The sequence below is a fragment of the Manihot esculenta genome, chromosome 3 (genome assembly GCF_001659605.2).
Source record: "Manihot esculenta cultivar AM560-2 chromosome 3, M.esculenta_v8, whole genome shotgun sequence".
Taxonomy (NCBI): Eukaryota; Viridiplantae; Streptophyta; class Magnoliopsida; order Malpighiales; family Euphorbiaceae; genus Manihot; species Manihot esculenta.
The window spans coordinates 13,606,716-13,621,963 of record NC_035163.2 but is presented as its reverse complement, the minus strand read 5'-3'; the positions used below and the strand labels follow the sequence as shown (position 1 = coordinate 13,621,963).

At 29.5% G+C, this 15,248-nt stretch overlaps 1 protein-coding gene across 1 annotated transcript; it reads right to left on the bottom strand.

The window, feature by feature from the left end:
- Positions 1 to 6,912: 6,912 nt before the first annotated feature.
- On the bottom strand, positions 6,913 to 13,926 carry LOC110610795 (non-functional NADPH-dependent codeinone reductase 2). The gene is made up of 4 exons (XM_021750870.2): positions 13,538 to 13,926; positions 12,060 to 12,303; positions 11,622 to 11,801; positions 6,913 to 7,334 (listed from the first exon to the last, which is right to left on the bottom strand). Exons 1-4 carry the CDS (start codon positions 13,852 to 13,854, stop codon positions 7,110 to 7,112), a joined length of 966 nt encoding a protein of 321 aa, XP_021606562.1. The 5' UTR covers positions 13,855 to 13,926; the 3' UTR covers positions 6,913 to 7,109.
- Positions 13,927 to 15,248: the final 1,322 nt, after the last annotated feature.

Here is a 15,248-nt window from a genome sequence, read left to right as displayed (position 1 = left end):
TTCGGCGGCCGAACTTCCCTCCAGAGCCGAAATTCCAAAAGCTCGGGGGCAAGCTTGGGCAGCCGAAGCCACCTCCTCACACCTCTTCAGGGGTTCGGCGGCCGAATGTACCTTCGGCGGCCGAACCTGAGTTCATCAGCAGGGCAGAAACTTGCCCTGCCTCTCGCAAAATGCACCAAACTCCTCTCCAGCTTCACACCACACTTCCTCCACTTGCATACACTCATGTATATGCTCAAAGGGGTCAAAAACTACCTAAAAACCCCAAACACACAACACAAACAACACAGAAACCAGCTTTATGCCCAAAATCCTCAAAATCTCACAAATAACCCTATTCATGCAACTCTCTCCATAAACCCCATAAAACCTTCAGAAAACATAAAAACAAGCTCAGGATCTTCACTTACCTCTTGAAATCAAGAAGATGAACGATCCTAACGTGGAGTTTTGGAGCAACTTGCCTTCAAACTCTCCAAACTTCAAAACTTTGAGTGTTTAGCTTAAAACCTTCACATAAGCATGAAAACTAATCAAAGCTTTGCATGATTTAATGAAAACATGAAGAAAGACTCACCAAGGGCAGGATCTCACCTCAGAAGACAAAAGAAACGGTGTTCTCACCGCTTCAACCGACTGAGGGCCATTTATAGGTGGCTGGCCAGACCACCTTCGGCGGCCACACGTGAAACCGAAAGCCATGCATGTTCGGCGGCCGAACCTCAACTTCGGCGGCCGAACCTGGCTTTTCTGCCTTGGTTCATTTCACTCAAAAACTCATTTCCTTATGCATAAAACTTAATGAACATATCAAAACATGTGAGAAATATATAAATCATACCCTTCTAGAGACTTCCGACATCCCGGACTCCACCGGAAAGTAGAATTCCGCTGCCGGACTCTAGCCGGGTATTACATTATCACAACTGCAACTATCTATAATTAACCTACAAATTGCCTCTCCTATTCGACACTTTGCCTAGAAAATCTTCCTCCTTTACGTCTCATCCTCCTATTTTGTTGAGCATAAGATTTTCTTTACCACATAAGTGACCTCTCCATCTTCAGAACCAGTAATAGATCCGTCATCGTCATCCATTTCCTCGTTAGTTTCAGCCATCTGCTCAACTATATTAACCTGTCGGCGATCAGTGTTAACTCCTATACGTTCTGGACAATTATTTGATCGATGACCAGGTTGCCTGCAGTGGTAACATATATCTCCTGTTGGCTTCTGATAAGGATTGGTTCTGCCTCCTTTGTCTGCTGTAGTGGTGACTGCCTTTCCTTTATTGTCTCTCCTTTCTTCCATGGTATTATGAGGATTGCTAGAATTTACAACCTTAGAAGGCTGCCCACTGTAATTGCTTCTATACTGCTGCGTCCCTATCGAACCATAATTTTTGCAATTGAAATTTCGGTTGTACTGCTGTCGCGGTTGCCAATCAACACGCTCTTTTGCCCTTTTTGCCATCTCAATAGCGTCTGCCAAGGTGAAAATCGTAGCTACTCCCATCATACAATGAATTTCGTGATTCAAGCCCCTCTGATAATGAGCAACCTGTTGGGCTTCATTCTTATAGTTTTCACACCTCGCCTACAATCTCAAAAACTCCTCGGTATATACATCCACCCTTCGGTTCCCCTGTACACAGTCATGATACCGGTTATACAAAACATGAGCATAATCGCTAGGTAAGAACCGTTGTTCAAACATCTGCTTCATCAACACCCAATTTCGTATGGGTTCCAGCCTCCTCCGATAGCATTTGTTTTGAATCAAATTCCACTAGGCTGCTGCACCCCCTTTTAACTTATAGGCCACAATCGAAACCTTGCGATCCTCTTCCATGTTCATAACTTCAAAAAAACATTCAACCTCTGGCAGCCAATGAAGAACAGATTCCACATCCAGCGAACCAGAAAAGTTTTGAAGGTCTATCTTGATCTTGTAACCTTCATGATAATTTTGATGGAGATTTGCAGGCACAGGATTGGCGGCCACAGGATTGGCGACTGGCTGGGGGTGTGCGGCAGCGGCGGGTTAGTGAAGTCCCTGCTGTAGGGTTAGCTGTCCGATCATCTCCCTCAATTTGGCCAAAGATGCCTCAATTGCAACAAGTCGCACCTCTTGGTTATCTGCTATGGTCGAACTTTGCTTTGATACCAATATGATAAATGACTATTTAGACTCTGTCAAGAGTTTTAACCAATATCGTTTAACTAAGATGAAATAAGAGAAAAGATAGGCTAGAAGACTAAAAGTCTTATTGAAATTCCTCAAAGATTGAAAAAGTGTCTTTCTAATAGCTAAGGGAGGCTATTTATAATAGAAATAAAACCCTAATAAGTAAAATTATGAAAATACCCAAAATATCCAAAAAAATAATTAAAATGCAAAATTGATCCCCTAAACGATGGAATTTTCATATCGAACTTTGTGATAGGCTTGTGGTCCTCATCACACTTTTAAAAGTTGTGCATCTCGAAATTCCCTCTCCGAAAAGCTATCGTGGGTCTCTATCGGATGTCGACAGCAAAAGTTAGGCCCGATCCTAGTCTGCCGTATAATCCAAGGCTAGTTGCTCCATGTTATTAAGGATTGACAATAATTAATGATAAATATTCATAGATACAAAAGTATATAGCATAACGTGTGACATTCCTAACTTCGTTTATTTATAGACTGGGTAGAGAATATTACACTAACATTTATAATGCAAGTACTCTATTACTTATAAGCGATCAACTTCAAGTGCTTTTGAATACTCATTTTCTAAATTATCATATAATGTAAAAGTAAATATGAAGTTCATGTCTATCTTTAGTTGCTAATTAAATAACTTGAATACTGGAATATATTTTTATTTGAATAATTTATTTACCAAAAATATTGTATAGAATTAACTTTAAAAGATAATCTCAATCAGAACAATAAATATATTAAATGAACATAATCTCAAAATCCACACAAGTATGTGCACCTTAATAGCAATAAAAATCAAGCATTCTAAATTTTTATTTCATGAAACCTTTATTGTTGTTCTAAATTAAATATGAGTAAGAATAATATCTACAACCAAACTCCTTAAGTAACAAAACATATTTTGAATTTTAACCAAATTCATGTAAAATTTTTAATTTTTTCTAAAAAAGTTCAATATTCTTAACATTCATATATACAAAATATATTCAGCCCCATAAACTTAATTCATATATTATCCTCAATGTGAAAGAAAAAATATAAAGAGAGAATAGAATAACCCACACGATAGGTATATAAAAACATCATTATCCATATGAAAAAGTTTGTTTGTAATTTTAAAAAATATAAGCCGAAAATAATTTACTCATTTATTAAAACAAAAACAAAAAAGAGAATGATAAAAGGAAATAAAATATGATGCAACTCTAATAAGGAAATAAATTGGGTTGTCTCCCTAAGAATGATTCTTTATAATAGTCAACTTTATGTAGATTAGAAAGAGTATGATCCTTTGGCACTATATTGCCTTCATAATAAAGCTTTAAAACATTGTCTATTAACCCTGAATATGCTTGTAGCCTCACTATAGACCTCAAACTGTATTGTAAGGGTAGACTTTAACTACTCTAAATAGGAACCATCTTAGTTAATTTACTAAGAAAAGCTTAAGGCGAGAATAAAGAGTAACACTTGTTGTCCCGCCTCAAAATCTCACTATATTACTTGTTCTTTCTAATCCTTCTTCTATTATCTATGTTTTAAAATCAAGAAAGAACCTTTTTGAGAAGGGAGGAACTAATGTGAGCATAGGCTGGGAACCAACTCCAAATATTAGTTTGCGCAAGAAATTTCCAGCAAGATTTAAAGGTGAAAATCATAGCACTCCAAACATAGAAAATCAAGGTATTCACATAAAAAAACAAGGTATTTCAAGGAAGCATTATGATGTGAAAACCAAGAAACAAGTTAAGGAGGAAGCATAAGGCAAGAAACCTAACAAAGCACAAAAGGAGCAAGATAAATAGAAAGAAATATGACCTAAAAGCCTAAATCACGACCTTACCCCTTGTTTTAGCCATTTCCTATGTTTTCGACTATACCCTGAACAAGTTTTTCGCAACATCACAAAAGGTGTCGTGAAAGATATTGCAAGTAAATTATATAGTTCCTTTATATTTGGGCTAGTTTGTAATTTGTTTAATTAATATTTTGGACTTATTTAGGATTTATTTAGGCGCATTAGCGTTATTTTGGATCAACTCATAATTATTTGTACTAGATCAATTAGGATTAGAACTAGTTTTTCTTGTTTAAATAGGATTACCTTAATGTTTTTATATTTTGACAAGGTTTCTATATAGGATTAGGATTATTTCGGCTATAAATACCCATACATAAGGAATAGACGACATACTTTGTCTTTAACATCAATTGAGTTCTTTCTTAATATAAGTGAGAAATATTATTCTTCCACTATGATGCATCAAAGACCTATCTTCTTACCAAGGTTAGTTTTTCATGGCGAGTTCAACTCTTGTTTTATTTCTTCGCTATCTACGTAATTAGTTACAGGTAATTTAAGGGTGTAATAGAGAAAATCTATCCTTTGATTTATTATAGCGTGTGTTTTGTGCCATTAGCGTGTGACAAGACTCTTAAACACAAGTTGTTCCTAGGTTCTGTATTACTTCACCAAACAAAATCCCTACTCAAGAGACTTTCAAATTTAAACTTGAAATATTTACAATATGTGTAAATCCTTTTAAATCTTGATAAATTTGGCTAAAAGGAGCCAAAACACTTTGAAGTGGTAAAGCTTATCTTTTAGTCCAAAATGGAGATAATTAATTTTAAGGTTTGAAACATATTTATACTATTAATACTAAATGGCCTTTCGATGACCTAAAGTCACCCTTTAAGAGACCGAAGTCACTTTGTTAAGAAAAAAAAAATTTAACCTTTCATTCAAAATCTTTAAAACTAAGAATGTTTTTTTCCAAACATTTTAAATTCATGAATATTCCTAAAATGACTTTTCTACCCTTGGTCAAAACTTCTAGCATGAGATTCCAAATTTTAAAGGATCAAAATTCAAGAATTCAACATAAAAAATTAGATGGATATTATGCATCACTTTATGGCAACAATGTAGATCTCTATTGTGTTGGTAACTTTCCCCTTTTCAAAATAATAAAGTTTAGATGTTGGTAAATCTAAAATGCATGATGTTGATTTAATTTGAGTATATGGTAGAGAAGGTGCCATTGATTGAAAGTGTTTAAAAATGGTATTTGGTCTACAAAAGAGTTATGCAAATCTTAAGAGGCAAAATACAAAGTCTACAATAGAGAATTATATGTTTTTGGAGGCCTCCCCTATAAAAGGATGAAGTTTGGAAGAAGGGTAAGCTGAACTCCCCATTTGTTGGATTTATTTGTTTATTTTTTAATTTATATGCGAAGTGAGTTGCCAGTTAGGATGTTCAATTTATGACATGATTCTATCTGTTTGATTTTTGAGATTGGTCTTTCGTGTTAGACTTTATAATTATATTAGAAGATATTAGGCTTACTGCAAGTTTCAAGATCTTAACTCGACCTAAGTTCTAGTGCTTGTTGAATTCATGATTGGGTTGTGGCAATCTAATTCTAGTGGTATATCTTAGGGTGCTCTAATTATCTAAATCTTATTTTATTTATAATATAGGTGAGTAGATAATACTCGACACTAGTATTTTATGAAACCCATACTACATATATTTTTTTTTCTTTTGAATTAGAGTTGAATAAATGGCTATACTTTACATATTCATCAAATAAATAACACCTTAATTTCATGTAACTTGTTTATAATTTTGTGACAGCACATGCTATACTAGTGTGTGACTAATATTTTTTTTTTTTAACTTTGAAACTATTAATGTAATAATAAATGATAAAATAACAATACTGCTATTAGAGTGCTTTCATTTTAGATACTTTAGATGCCGAAGTTATTTATAAGAATTATATCAAGAGTATATGAGGTTATCACAAATTTATGATAGTTTAATAAGTTTATTCAGGAATATTTCATAATGCAAATTTTTATTTTAACTCAATTGTGTTATTTAAATAAATTATATCTATCCAATTGTATTATTCTAACATGTATAATATATTGGCACAATTAAATATGCTATATTGCCTTAAAACTCATGTTTTATATATTCAAATGTACTTTAGCCGGTTTTATATCTTTATATTTCTATATAAAACTCTATTATTTTTAGAATGATTTTATTTTTCATTTTTTTTCTAATGGTAAAAGTTAATCTTATTGTAAATAAATATGTGTCTATTTCATAAAAGCATAAGTAATTATTTTGCCTAATTTGAGTTTGAAGATTTTACTTTTACACATATAGTTTTTATTACCCACTTTGTCAAAATATCATGGGATTATTAATTTTATAATTAGGAAGGTTTACTATTTAGTCTCTAGGTATTATCATCATTAATAAGTCAGTCTCTGCATTTTTAAAAATCTATTAAAATATTCTTATCTTTTTTTTCCGTCAACGAAATAGTCATTCCGTCATTTTTTTCGTTAAAAATAAATGAACAAGGAGAGAAAAAGTTTTTAAAATTCAATTTTGCCCATCCTTATCTTTTCTCTCCATCCTTATCTTTTTCATCCTCCTCCTCGAAGAATAAGAAGAAAAATAAAAAAAAAGAACCTCCGCGAAAAAGAAAAAAAAAAGAAGAAAAAAAAGAAGAAAAAAAAAAGAAGAAGAAGAAGAACCTCCTCCTCCTTAAAGGAGGGAGGTAATTTGGTCTTTTATTATATTTTTAACAGCAGAAATAGACAGAATTGGATGGAAAGACTATTCTATTGATAAAGAGAAAAGATAAGGACGTTTTAATAGGTTTTTCAAAATCGAGGAATTAACTTGTTAATAATGATATTACTGAAAAACTAAATAGTAAATATCTCTTATAACTTTTAGAAAAATATAATTATGATATGAAAGGTATTTATATATCATTATTCCAATAACATTAATACCAACAACAATAATAATTATTATGATATGTGGAAGAGTGATGAGGTGATTGTGTAAGCAAAGCTCTCAAGAGGTTTATTAAATTTCTCCATCCCAAAACTCCTCTAGAGACTTGAAAGGGCCATTCTCATGGATAAAATCTGACGCATTAAATGCTTTGTGCTGTGGAAGTTGACTTATCTGCTCTAACTCCTCTGGACTTAGCTCCCATTCAAAAATGTGAAGATTTTGTTTTATCCTTTCCTTGTTAAAGCTTTTTATAAGAAGACTCCCTCCTTGTTCATACACCCATCTCAAACAAATCTGATCCATAAGGAAAGAAAACTATTAGGATTAAGAGAATAGTTTTTTATAAGAAAATTTTATTAAAAACTAGAAAGGGCATAGCATAAAAATGATAGAGCTAAATTCAAACTCCATACAACAAAACCTACACGCCAGCAAAGCAATACAAGGAATTAAGAAAAGGATAAATCATCAAGCAATATGTTTCTCAATAGACAAGAAGAGCACCAAAGCCAAGATAAATCACCAAATTCAAATAAACTAGCTGCCTTGATTCCAAAATAATCCAAGTATGCCATGTCCAAAAATGTCTGGAATCTTTGAGGAAAAATGACTAAAATGCAGCAGAATAAAAGAGGATGAAAAACCCAAGGCCTAATGAACTTCTAGTCATTATTCATATAAGACTACCATTTTTCGCGAATGATAAACATTATTCATATGCGACTATCCCTGCAGAGTCAAGAAGATTGCATATTCCTTTTTAAGAAAAACCACAGCCTCCACCCAAAATAGATTCTTTGGAGAAATGGGAAGGGGAAGCCCTCAACTTATATGAATCAATCCATAATAGATTGAGAGTTCTGATGAGGTTGTGTATCACCGGGACCCTATCTACTCTGATAAAAGCAAATGATCTATCTGTTAATAATATGCCCTACAGCTAATCTATTGGTTCTAGTTGAATATTATTCTTCGTGTATTTTAAGTATTAAAAAATAATTTTATTAAGGCAGTTATTTTTCTTTAGTGTTAATTTAATTGAATCTCGAGTAAAGATAAAGTCCATAAGACTATATTACTATGCAAAGGAAATTATAATGTAGTTATAATTGTGAGATTCCAATTCATTTAAGTAATATCTCTAAACGTTTTTTGTCGATATTATTATCATAATTAGACAATGATTAGAGCCGTAAAAACTAATACATATTATGTTCTTTCCTTTTAGAGAAAATAACTGATCTCATAGGTTAAAATATGTGAGATATCCAGAACTAATATGTAGGTGCTTATTTTATGAATAAGTGTACTGAACTGACCCGGCTGAGAAATCCATATAGGAAATGACATGTGTCTATGGATTACTCAAGTGATGGTTGTGTAAGTAATCCTTTAACTTGAAATCAATAAATAATCTTATATAGGGACTTTTGTGTTTTGATTCATCTTACACATTACTTGGTTTATGAGTAATAAATGAGAATGAATTAGATATATTAGGAATTATATGAAGGTATTTATGTGATTGAGATAAGATTTATCACCCTAAATTAAATTAGAGAATGTCCCATTTGCTCTCTATTAGCATTGATCAAGAAATCCTTGCGCAGAGTAGAATGAGATTAGCAAATGAGATTTGAAATTTCATTCAATAAGTCAATGGCTAATAAATGAGAACTAATATGATTTAATATTGTAGACGCATTCCATGCATCAAATGTTAAATCGGGACATTTGTAATGAAGATATATTAATCATATTAATAAACCATGCACTGAAAGGTTAAGTCAAACCACTTTTGGCATTTCGAATATTTGGGTAATCTTGACATGTTGCTAGACAATGTTCTTGAACTTCAAACTAATTAATTAGTTAATTATATTTATTGTCAATATATTTGAAACCTAATGGATCACACGCATAAAGAATTACAATAGAAAATAAAATGAAAAGTTAAATCAAGTAGGATTTGATTACATATAAATTGACATTGGAATAAAATTGTAATTTAAAAAAATTATGATTTAATATTAATTAAGTAGGGACTTAATTAAAACTGTCTAAGATTTATATGGCTTACTTATTAAAGTTTTGGATCATAGTTATAATTTATTTATTTATTTAATTAGTTAAATAAATAAATACTATTATACAGAAACCCAGGTTTCATTATAAAATGGCATCTAACCTGAAATAATTCTTGACAGAAATCTTTTTTAAGAGGCTCTAGAATTTATAAAAAAGGTAGAGAGCTGGCATTCAAAACTTCTAGAACTGTTTTAAGATTTTTCTATTATCATTCTGTGTGAATATCGTTAGAGACCGAACACTTGGTAGTTTGCGATAACCCAATCAAGGCGAACGATCTCGTGTTTTGAGAAAAATAAAATGTATTTATTTTCTCTTTAAATATTATTACTTTCTTCGTTTAAACGTGATTTATACGTAAAAAAAATTTATTTTTCTATTTTTTTCGCTGCGTTCAAAAATCTAAGTGAAACCCAACACTATCAAATGTTTTTAATTTCCTTGTAATGAAAATATCTACTATTTAGGCAAACTTAGAAAATTAACTTTTACAAAAATGCTACGTTAGGAAAATTCTCCAAATAAACTGTAGGTAGCCTGCTTTGATGGACAAAAACATTCTTCCGGTGGTTTTGCACGGGAGGGGTGAGTTTTCGATTAGGTAATGAGCCACCGTGTTGGTCAGGTTGAGTAAGGGATGGGCGAAGAGGAGGCTTACCAGATTAAGAGGATATAGGGTGACTCTTTAGCTTCCCCCTAATATCACGGAAATATAATGAATAAAGTTAAGTATGAGCTTTCTAGACAGATTCTCTCTATTCCTGCTTTCTTTTTCTCAGTAAGCAAAGAAAGTTTTGTTTCTCTAAAATATTGCTCCAATTGTGAGCCCTATAAAAACCTCCCTTTTGCTTTTGATCTCACTGAGTATATATCATCTTATACAATTTAAAAGTGAGAGGGAGATAGGAGGAAGGAAAGTGAAATGACTTCTTCAACTATAGTCGTGATCCATGAATAGAGAAGTATGAGGGTTTGGTTTGTTATTCTCCAAACCAATTCTTCTAGTGTACATTAGCCTTTTGATGGTATAGAGAAAAATGAAGAGAAAAAAAATCTCTAATTTCTCTTGTTAGGTCATTGAATATAGGAGAGAAAAGATGAGATCCAAATTGATTTGAAATGAAGGAAAATGTGAAAAATAAAAAGTATTATTTATATTAAAACATGCCTTGATTATATAAGGTATATATATAATTATTTTATCTCTTTTCCTTTAATGAAAAAAATCTTTTTTTTCCATATTTTAATAATATATCTGAATAATATAATGTACATGATTTTCTTTTTGTTTTTTCTTTATATATTTATGCTATTTAATTTAATTTGCATTTTCTTTCTTTCTCTGTCCGATGAAGGATCCAGACAAAAGGTAACGTATGCAAATTTAACTTTCATTTAAAATCTAATATAGAGTTAACAACATTCAACTAATATATATATTTTTTACTATTTTGATTTTAAAGATTTTGAAATTCTAAGTCAAGGTTTGAAAATAAAATTGGAAGGTTATCATTATTAAATTCTCTAAAGAAAATGTTAAGTAAAATTCTTATCTGGAGGAAAAATAAAAGAAAGGGAAACAAAGTTTGAAAATAAGTTCAAATCTATCCATGTAATTTTCATTAAGGAACAAATAAGTTAATATTAATTTTGTTTAGGCCAAATAGATCTACAGCTTTAGATTTAAGGTTAAACACATCCTAACGTATTAAAATATTAATTTTTAAATGATCTTTGTAGACAATCAATCTTTATTTTTTTCATATTTTATTTTTATTTTAATTAAAAATAGTTCACAAGTTTTAATATCTAAAAATTTAAAAAATATATTTTATTACTAAAAAATAATATTTTAATATATTAGGATATATTTAATTTTAAATCTAAATTTTTGGGTCTATCTTGTCTAAAAAATTAAAATGGATTCTTTAGCCCTCATAAAAAATAGAGGGGTGGATTTGGAATTATTTCCAAAAACTTTTGTCTACAACCAAATTTTCTAGACTTTGGCTCTTGTGAACTTTTCTATATAAGACAAATGTAGGTGGCAGAGAATTTAAAGCCACATGTTGATGTAGACTTGTAGTGAACCATAAATTTGTGAGAACTTCAAGGTAGCACCATGCTGCGGCTACGTGAGAGTTGAAGAGAGAGGTGGTGTTATTTTGTCAGTGACAATGAGTTAGAAAAATAATAAGTGTTTGTAATTTTTTTTTTTTGAATTTATTATAGATTATATATTTTTATTTTGAATTATATTAAATTTTATGTGCTTTTATTATTTGAGTAATTATTATAATAAATTGGTATGAAAACTGAGATTTGTGATATAATAAATAGTGAGCATAATATTTAAGTTTTTTTATTATTTATGAACGATTATGATAACAAAATAAAATTGAAATTAAAAAGTTTATAATGTTTGAAAACAACTTTAATTATTATTTTTTAAATGAAACTTCCTTAGCATATGAAAATATACTAATACGTTACCTGAGCTACAGTTTTTCCCTTGGCCTCAGCAATCTCTTTTAGCACTTGATTCTCTAGAACTTGGTTTGTTCCCCATGGAGTTCCTTTGGCTCCCAAAGGAGAGTATGCAGTGATATGAATACCTTTCTCCTTGCAAAAATCCACTAGCTTCTTTTGCTGCCAAAGTGGACTCATCTCAACCTTTCAAAAAATCACAGCATATTATAAGCTGTCAATTGATCTCAATAATTTGAATCAATAAGCAATTTGCTCGATTCAACTATTTGACTAGAAACTTTAACAGTGTTTAGAATGAAAAGATTTCTTAAGGTAAGATAACACAAGGTAAAGTATCAAAATCTCGCAAAATTTTCAGATTAATGAATTGAAAAGTCGCGTTTTACTAAAAGCTTTTGTTTTCCAATAGGACTCAGAAAGCTCAATCAAACCAACACTCACTTGATTCACAGCTGGTGGGATTGTTGCTGTGTTTAACAAGGTTTGAAGCTTCTTGCATGAAAAGTTGCTAACTCCAATTGATTTAGTGAGGCCAAGCCTTTGACACTCTTCCATGGCTTCCCATACAACCCTAATGTCCATGCCGACGATTTCTTCTTTTTCAAAAGGAAAATTTTGTCTATCTGCTATTAAGCTTATGGGCAAATGAATCAAATATAGGTCAAGATACTCCAATTTCAAGTTCCTGCATGTATCATAGACCAAGTATATGCAGATCAGTTAGCATCCATTTGCTTGTATAAAATAATTTGTAATTGAAAAATAATTTTTCACTGTATTTTTATTGAAAATATTTTATATGAAAAATATTTTTTAATAAAATAACTTATTTTTCATTATTTAGTTTTAATTTAAAAAATAAAAATTTGTTTTATATTTATTATAAATTATTTGTTTTATATTCAACTAATTTCATATTTTATATAGTAAATGTTTTTATAATTATAATGATTTAAATATAAAATTTAACTTATAATTATTTAGATAAGGTTATGGTGACTTAAATATAAACTATTGGTTTATTTTCTTATTATTATATACCAAAAAATTTAAATTAATTCAAACAAATTACGCAAAAAAGTTTTATTTTTATTATTTTCTTTTTCTAAAATATCACCTTAAAAGGATTTCCATAATTTTTTTTACTTTTCGAAAAATATTATCATAAAAACAACCTTTCAAATTATAAATCATAATATAAAAAATATAAGATTTTATTAAAATATACCGTTTGTTATTAATTATTTTTTATTATTTGAAATATCAAATTATTGTCTGATTAATCATTTTTAGTATTTTGTATTAAATAATCATAAAATATCTAGTTATGCAAATATAGAATTAAGATGAAGAGCCATTTTTCAACAATGTAGAATTTTATGAATTAAATTATTTTACACTGAGAACAGGTAAAAAAAATAATAGTAAATATATTTATATTTTTTAGCATTTGAAATACTTAAAAAAATTAATCAATAAAAAATATTTTTATTTTATGAAAATTTTAAGTTATTTTAAAAAATAATTTTTTTTAAAAAAATAATTTTCTATATTTTAACAATTTATTAATATTTTAATATAAAAATTTATTAATATATTTTATTTTTAAATTAAAATTCAACCATAAAAAATAAGTCTTTTTAAAAAATATTTTTTTTATAAATAATATTTTTTAAATATAAATTATTTTTCAAAAAAAATGGAAATTTAATTGTTGTGATTAATTTATTAAAGAAATTAAAACTCATTTAATAAAAAAAAAAAGAAATTAAAACCCATGAAAAGATATATAGAGATCAGTTTGTAATTTTTCACAACTTAATAAATTAATTGGCCAAAATTGTATACGAGATATTGTAATTTGTATAAAAAGAAATTCACAAACAATTAGAGAAACCAAAATTTCAAATTTGGCTTACGCGAGAGTTTTCTTAAGAGCAGAGATGACACAATCGGGATGCGCATCTCTGCACCAAAGCTTGGAGGTGATAAAGAGCTGCTCCCTGGAGTTGATAAACCCTAGGCGAAGAGCTTCCTTAATTGCATCTCCGAGGAACTTCTCAGAATTGTAAACTGCCGCCGTATCGAAGTGCCGATAACCCAACTTTATAGCATAAACAATTGATTCTGTTATCACTTCAGCAGATTCAGCAAAAGGGAATTCAGCTGTTCCAAATCCTACTTTGGGAATTTTCTTATCACTTGAACCGATTGAAACCTCTGGAATTATCACCATTCTCTCTCTCTTCAATGCTTAAGATATGCGTTTATATTCTTTTCATCCTTATCTTGCATAGACTTATAAGAATACTAGATGTGGTGTGTATTGTCTTGCACACTTGACTTTTATTAAAAAAATCTTATAACACAATTAATTTTAAAGATTTAAAAAATTAAAATTTAGTCATTCTCAGAATTTTATCTAAACATTTTAATTTTAAATTTTTTTTTATGAACCCATTATCATTAACTACCCTCTTGAAAAGCTTTAACATGTCAGTCTTACTCTAGAGGAAGAATATTTTTTTAACAGTACAGATTTTAAATTAAAATGGCCGGCCATTTAAAGAGTCATGCGTAGACGACGGATAATACAAAACATTCATTTAAACATTTCATAAATGATTTTGCTCTTTCCTTTTCTAGCTCTCTCAGCTGTTACACTCTTTCCAATCCTGTCTTTGCCAATAATACAATATATTGATGGAGAACGTGATGTGATTTGTCCTCACTGTCTTGTTTTGTAAACCTGTCCTCACTATTGAAGAAAGATATAAAATGGACCATTATCATTAACTACTACCAGACGAGCATTAATTGGGAGAGGAAGGTGGGGAAGGGTAGGTGGATTTGAATTTTTTTTTTTAATTATTATTTAATTTTTAAATATTATTATTATTAATAAATTAATTTTAAATTTTCATAAATTTATGAAAATGTTAATTTTTTTATCAACCAAATACTCATTTTATTATTTTTTTCATTAAAAATAGATAAAAAATAAAAAATAATTTTAAATTTAATTTTATCCTCGAATAAAATTTCTTATTTAATATATAAATATTATTATTATTAACAGATCGATCACCATATTTTAAAAATCTATTTAAATGTTCTTATTTTTTTAATATCTATTAAAATGTTCTTATTTTTATCAGATTTATTGCAACGTTTTTATTCTTATTATTTCTTTTTATTAACGAAATAATTTCTCTTTCTCTTTTTCTTTCTCTTTCTCAAACAAGAAGAAGAAAAATAAAAATAAAAAGAAAATAATGATGAAAAAGAAAAAGAAAAAAAGAAGAAAAAAATAAAAAAAATCTCCTCCCCAAATAAGAAGAACTGAAGAAGAATCGAAAATCTGAAGAAGTTGACGAAAAAAAGGACCGAAAAAAAAAAGAAAGAATCAAAGAAAAAAAGAGGAGAAAAGGGGGTAATTTGATTTTTTACTATATTTTTAACGATAGGCGGAAAAACTATTTTGTTGATAAAGAGAAAAAATAAATACATTTTAATAGATTTCTAAAAATATAAAGGCTGACTTGTTTAATAACACTATTTAGAGACTAAATTATATATATATATTTTTAATAGTGATATGGATTCTAAATTAAAATGGCTCCATAAATT